This window comes from Phacochoerus africanus, chromosome X, assembly GCF_016906955.1.
Source record: "Phacochoerus africanus isolate WHEZ1 chromosome X, ROS_Pafr_v1, whole genome shotgun sequence".
Taxonomy (NCBI): domain Eukaryota; kingdom Metazoa; phylum Chordata; class Mammalia; order Artiodactyla; family Suidae; genus Phacochoerus; species Phacochoerus africanus.
In genome coordinates, this window is record NC_062560.1 from 39,773,922 (window position 1) to 39,781,097 (window position 7,176).

The window sequence follows — 7,176 nt, forward strand, 5'->3', positions numbered from 1 at the left end:
CCAGCCTACACCATGGCCACAGCAATGCAGGATCCGAGCCACATCTGTGACCTACACCACAGCTCACAGCAATGCCAGATCCTTGACCCACTGAGCAAGGCCAGGGATCGAACCCGCAACCTCATGGTTCCTAGTAGGATTCGTTTCTGCTGCGCACGACAGGAACTCCTAAGTTATAAAAGTTTTTTTTTTCCCCTTGTGAACAATCTTACGTCAAACTTTCTTTAAACTGCTTCTGCCATAATTAAAATGTGAAAACATTTTCAGAAATGCAATGATTCAAGAGCAATCTCATAATGTGAGGTACACTTGCTTCTTCATTGAGTACAACTGGAGATGGTGAAAGAATTTTCAATTTAAAGGAAATATCCAGAAATACAATATAAGGAACATCAGCGATATAGTTTGGCATGTGAAACTTGCAGATACACAGGGGAAATGGAGGGGGGTGAACTGCATGTGTCAAGGCCATAGAACATGTTACAGTCAAAGAAGGCAAGGGATTCACAGGAAGCATTTACGAAGACAACGTGCGAATCACACTTCAGAAACTCCAAGTCCTAAAGCAGTCTGTCAAATGTGGACATGAGGAGACTCAGATAAAGTTATGCACATGCAGAAGGGCAACTGGGTAGCTCGGCTCCCTCCAAAGTGGTCTCTGAAAGTGGTCTCCAGCATCAGAACTCAACACTGCTTACCTCCTCCCAATAAGCCTGCCATGTGTAATAAACCTGTGTGTTAACAGGTTTTTCCTCTGTGGAACTTCAGTTTAACTCCCACAGCTTGGATCTTTCTGGGGCACCAATAGTTTACCTGGTGATTGTGTTTCTTTTCCCTTGTTACACTCTAATCAAGCACTTCTTTCATGGAGTATCTACTCATTTCTGGAAAAGCCTTGATTCCTTCAGGCTCACACTTAACTTTTTCCTAACATTAAAAACTGGTTTACCTACAATATCTAGTTAAAATTCCCAGGAAAGATGCTCCAACATGATGTAATATTCCCTCTGTGGTACTGGAGACTCAAATCACTGAGGCTAATCAATATATGTGAAAGCCATAGTAATTGGGACAAATTAGTAAAGCTGAATTTTCCTCTATGCTAAACTGTGTCTTTTACATATTATTACTCCAGTATTTACATAAAGGTTGCACTTAATTCTCTGGCAAGCAGCATTATTGGAACTCCAAGTATGAAATTTAAAGTATACATGCAACTTAACCATACTCTTTTAATAGAGTGTACGTGCAAGCACAATCCATACTAAACTGATAGATTTCTTAAATTAAATCATTATAGTAGACAGCTGTCAACGGTTATTGAAGCAATCCTTTTTTCTGTGTTGTTCCAAACATCACACAATCACCACGTTAGCATTAGATGAGTGTCATAAATCAACGTGAATCTTAAAAGACCCAAAAAAATCAAATCCAAACATAGGCTGAAACAAAATTCTTATACAACAAGGTTCAGAAACAGCGCAGAGAAAATAAAACCCACATCCTGGTCTTTTGGCTTCAATACTTCCCTCAAAACATTTATTCAACTTTTTAAAAACAGTAAGCCTCTGAAAAGCCAGTCCTAAAATACTACATTCACAACCTAAGTTTTAAACCGATGACTCTCAATCATAGCTGCACATTAGAATCACTTGGAGAGCTTTTAAAAATACACCAATGACCAGGACCCACTCCTAGAGATTCTGATTTCGTTGCTCTGACACAAGGCCCTCATACTGATGTTTTTTAAGAGCTCCCCTGGTGATTCTAATATGCAAGCCAGGTGGAGAAGCACTACTTTAATACAGTCTTTGGGGACAATAATTGCTCTGAAGTTGATAAACATGCTTTTTGCCTTTTAATGAGATTTTATTAAAACTACTCAATCCATTCCATAGCTAACGAGCACTGTTACATTGCAAGCACTGTGTTAAGTAACAAAAAAAGATGTGTAAGATATATTCCCTGCCCTCAAGAAGCTCCCTTTAGCTAGGCAGAGAGACCCATAAATAAGTAACTGTAATTAAATATGGTAAGTGCTCTTGAGATGTAAGCAAATACAGCATGCCTCACAAACTTGTATGTCATCCTTGAGCAGGGGTCATGCTGCATCATTCCAATTTTAGTTTATGTCCTACCCGAGCAGCAAAGCCAGAAGTTATGCGTTACTAAATACCTGGGCAAATATTCAGCCTACACAAAGAGAAAACAGTGTACATTTTGCTACTCTCTTTCACAGAAACTGCTGTACCATGAAGGTAGGCATTTCTCTGTTTTAATTTGGATGAATCATTTAAAATTTCCTTCATGTAATATTACTGATTGTGCACTTGCCTATAAAACCATCAATTTGCAAAAGATACAGTAAATGCTCACGACCATAAAAATTAGCCAATTACCTGTATTTGCATAATACCTTTCCTTTCCAGTAACTGCTACATTTGCTAAGACAAGAAGTCTGAGGACAATGACAACACTGGAGATTTGTTTTAGTCACTTGAAATATGTTACATGGGAAAACGTTATGGAAACAACAGGCATTCAGGGACCATTTGTAATACTTTCAAAAATAAGAAACACAAGGGAAAAGAGTTTAAATTTTTTAAGATATGGCATCCTCCCAGTATTCACAATGAATCAGGCACATGAATCCCCGTAAGATAGTGGATGAGTGAGTAGATAAGTAGTGAGGTAGGAAAGTGAGTGGGTAGTCAACTGATGGTAAAAAGGTGAAATCCATTTTAAAGCACAGCAGCAAAAATTTAAATCTGTTAAAGCCCTAGGGGTCAAAAACAACTTGTGATACTAATTTGTTATAAAAGAAAAAGCACAATTCCAGAGAAGTTGGATAGAAATCAACAAGAAGGTTTTCAGTTGTACTTCAAGGGCTCTCTCTTTAAATCTAAAGTTGAACAAATTCTGAGTTAAAATGTATGCTGTCCAAGACCCTGCAAGAAAATCTCAAGTGAATTTCAATTTCCAGATCAATATATGCCGAGACAATTTACCGGCGAAAACCTTCAACCTTTACACAGGGTGAGGAGCACTATCCTTACATTCTCTGCCACGAAGGCCACCTTGAATTCATTATTTCATGCAATTCCATGTTATAAACGGCACTGACCAAGTCAGATTTTGCAGGATACGAGTGAGATTTCACATGCACAGTAGTTAAGGTAGCCAGAGAGGACCTATCACCTCAGAATGAGCTTGCTCCCTCCCCTCCTTATGCAGCTCTGAAGCAACAGAAGAATCTAGTTCTACCAGAGGCGTTTCCTGAAAATATTCTATCAATTATAAGTCAGCAGAATACTGACTGTGTTGTGATGCTGACCATTTCTTTTCCATATCCAGAGATCACATCATCACTCTTTCAGACCTCAAGGAATCAGAACTAGTTACCAATACCGATTCAGTGATAGCTATATCCTGTCATCACAATAGAATTAACATTTTAATCTCATAATTTTCCGATTATGACTTTGCTGGCTCATTTAAATCAAATACAACTAAGACACAACAAACATTCCCTGGGCATGCGTGCGTGCTTGTGTCTGCTACACACACACAATCATTTGGGGGGCTTTAGGAAAACTCACTGGGTGCCAAGAATGAAGAAATCAAGATTTTTTTTTTTGACATATTTGTCTCTCTAGAACTGTGCTCTTCATGTATGGCTACTGAGCACTTGAAATGTGGCTAAGCCAAATGAAAAACTGAATTTTGAATTTTATTTAATTGTTAATTAATTAAAGTTTAAATCTAGAAAGAGACACTCGATTCAGTTATTAAAAAACTTTTAGGTATGTTTGGAACAACTTGGCTATGTGAATCTACCTTTGCAAATGCAAATTTTATGAAACCCAAATACAGAACAAGTATTTCCGATGAAAATTTAGCTTTAGTGTCAGAATTGAGAAATGTGTGCTTAGTGTAAAATACACACTGGATTTTGAAGACCGAGTATGAAAAGACGTTAAATAAAATAGCTCACTAAAGATTTCTAGACTGATTACAGGTTGAGGTGATAATAATCTGGATATATTGGGTAAAAGAAAATATTTTATTAAAATCAACTGCACCTACTTGCTTTTAATCTTTTTAATGTGGCTATGAGAAATTTTACATATGTAGAATTTGCATATATACAATTACATATGGGGTTCGCTTTGTATATTTTTTGCAGTCCTGCTTTAGAGCCACTTCCACAACCACTTTAGGAGGGCACATTTGGGTATCGTTCTTCTAGTAGACAGGCTGGTCATGTAACAATAGGGGCAAGGAGTAACATGTCCTTGTATCAGTTGGGTCTGAGGAAAGTGTGTATGTAGCAAGCTCTACCCACAATTTCACCATATGAGACAATACTGTAATACCTCAACATGGAGGGAAAAATAATGAGTTATCAGCACTTAAACAAATTGAAATCCAGTACTGCAGACAACTTAAAAGAGATAAAGCCAATTGCTCTAAGGTCTTGGTTTCATTTCCCAACTGCGGACCTTAAAATAGACAATAAAGCAGGGCTTCTAAAAAGAGGTAACAAATTTCAATGGTAGCTATCTAGCAATTCTTAATAACTAAGCAGAAATTGCCCTTAAATCTTATCTCCCCAACTTCTAAAGCCACAGAACACACGCTGAACTAGGAAATCAACTTCAGATCGCCAGCATTTCCCTCACAAGCAAATTAGCAGGATTGTGCACTTGGAATACTGTTTGACAAGAATGAAAAGGAAACTATTCAAAACAGATTTAAGGAATGGACAATTAGATGAGGAACTGCAGATTTAATTCTCAATCAGCACTGTGATTAATCTGATTCCCTGCTTTTCCCTAGTGTAATTATACAACACAGATGAAAGGATGAGCATTTGGACTGTCAGTTCTATATTCCAGACCAGCCCGGTGACTCAAAGCAGACGGCTCTACCACGCTAACCACCATCCCAACAACAGTCGAGGGAAGCCTCGAACGCTGATTTAACAGTCATTGCATAACGAGGCATTAAAAATTCGGAACCCCCCAACTCTTTCCATGTTGGTCTACACTAGGTGAAGAATTTGCTGAAACTGAACGCACCCCGTCTTAGATGACCCACTCCAATCCAGGCATGGGGTGAACACAAAGGCATCTATCTAATACCCTGCACAATAGACACACACCCCACAATTTAAAACCCTGGACGTTCTTTCTCTGTCTCTCCACGGAAGCAAAGGAAATGCAAGCTGCTCTTTTCGTTAAAGGTCTGTGGTACACGCAAGGTAACAATAAGCCCAACTGTTCCCAGGAAGCAACTATAAAATCGGTTCTGCCACGTCCCTGTGCAACCGTCAGATAAAATGCAGACAGCAGATTTCAGCCGGCCCCACGCCTCAAGGGGTGGCCGACCTCGGCTCGTCGGCCTCCAAAGATCGCCGAGAAGCCCCCAGACCCCCGCCCCGCAGGAGGTCCAGGTACACGTCTATAAATACTCGCAGGCGAGGAGGACTAGGGAGGCGGGAGGGAGGGCAGGGGGCAGGCCCGGGGCGGGTGCGGGAGCGGGAAGACCGGGGCATCACTGAAATGCATTTTCCCACACTCCCGCTCCCTCGAGTGGAAACTCACTTGCCGATCACCTCGCACAGCTCGTACACATCCTCGAATAGCACGTCGTCGTCGGCCATGGTCTGGAGGGGACAGTGGCCGCAGCGTGGAGGGCTCCGAAAACGGGGGTGGGGGCGCCAAAGAGCTCAGTGCCCGGCCCCTGACTCGCCTCCTCCCCTCAGGACCCGCGAGCCCTCGGTGCTGAGGACACTCGAGCGGGGTTGCGAGGCCCGGAGACTGCGGCGCCTTCCTCTGCGGGCGACCGCCCCGGCGCGGGCGGCGGGGCCGGGGCGCTGGAGCGAGGGCGGCCCGGGCCCGGCGCCGCCCGCCCGCCCGCTGCTCCTCGCGCTGCTCGGGCCGCGCTGCCCGGCGTGCGGATCCTCGGGGACCGCGCGGCGCCTCGCTCTCCTCTTGTCAGCCCGCGCGAGCCGCGAGGCCGCGACCGCTCCCTCTGTTGAGGCTGGCTCCGGCGCGGCGCGGGGCAGCTCGGGCTACTGGGGGGGCCGCGGCAGGACCATGGAGGGAGGATCACCGCGGAGGGAGGTGGCGGCGGCAGATCGGCGCTGGGGACCAGGAGGCGGCGGCAGAGACGCTCCCTCCTCCTTCTCCTCCTCCCGCCGCCGCCGCCGCCCGCCCGCCTGGGAGTGGGAGGGGGCTTCGCGGGACTGGCTCTCCGCGCGGGCGGGAGCCGCGGCCGCCGCCTTCAGCTCCTCCTCCGCCTCGGCCGCCGACCAGCTCGCAAGCCCCGCGCACCCGCCTCGCGCAGACACGCCCTCTCCCCCTCCGACCGCGCGGCTTCCAGAACCGCAGGCCCCGCCCACTCCAGCCCGTCGGGAGGCGGTAGCCGAGGGAAAGGGAGCGGGGCTGAGCGGCGCATGCGTGCGCCGCGGGTCACGTCACGGTGAACCGGCGGGCGCCGGGAATCTAGAAGGGGAGGGGGGTTGGGGCGCGCGGGCTGCAGCTGCTTCGGCGGGGGTGGGTCAGGGTCGTCACCCTCGCGACCAAGCCGCGGGAGGGGTCGAGGACAAAAGGTCCGCGACCGAACGCACGTTCTTGGCTCGGTGAGGCTAGGGGCTCAGAAGCCCGGCCGCTCCCTCCTTCTTTTGTAATCACGCGAAGCCTTTCCCGGTTTTTGCTGGGAAAGAGTCCTAATGAATGGGAAAGCAAGAACAGAGGTGGCGAGGTTGTCACTCCAGATCGTGCTAGGCGGCGGATGCTTTTCGTGCCACTCTGTCACTCCTCAGTGAAAACGAGGGCTGGGGAAGAAGGGTCGTCCACCTACAAGACAAGGACCAAACAAAAATTGTCCAGGAAGGTGTGCAACAACAAATGGCAAATTATAGAGACAGCTTCTCCTGAATTCTGCCCCAAACTCAAAATATCTATCCAGAGCCTGCCTACTAGAAACAGCCTAGAGAGAGGTCAGGAAGGCAGGAGCATACAGAGACGCTAAATTCCTTTGTATATCGCCCCCTCCTAAGTCCCAGTACCTACTCCGCACCTTTTACTCCCTATAAATGTTATGCATGTCAGGATAAAAACGCAACTAGAGGGAGTGGATGTACAGGGTCAGCCAGGGAGTGAGGTTATG

At 45.8% G+C, this 7,176-nt stretch overlaps 1 protein-coding gene and 1 pseudogene across 9 annotated transcripts in view; both read right to left on the reverse strand.

The window, feature by feature from the left end:
• The window catches only part of CASK (calcium/calmodulin dependent serine protein kinase), a 372,729-nt gene extending 366,852 nt beyond the window's left edge, over positions 1 to 5,877 (reverse strand). For 7 of the 9 annotated variants that reach the window (XM_047765525.1, XM_047765518.1, XM_047765524.1 and 4 more), the window contains exon 1: positions 5,607 to 5,812. In XM_047765525.1, the coding sequence (XP_047621481.1) occupies positions 5,607 to 5,665 (59 nt within the window). In that variant the 5' untranslated portion in view covers positions 5,666 to 5,812. Of the gene's footprint in view, positions 1 to 5,606 lie in introns of all 9 variants that reach the window. The other 2 variants (XM_047765523.1, XM_047765520.1) reach the window with 2 other exon arrangements.
• Positions 2,054 to 2,153, reverse strand: LOC125118993 (uncharacterized; annotated as a pseudogene).
• Positions 5,878 to 7,176: the final 1,299 nt, after the last annotated feature.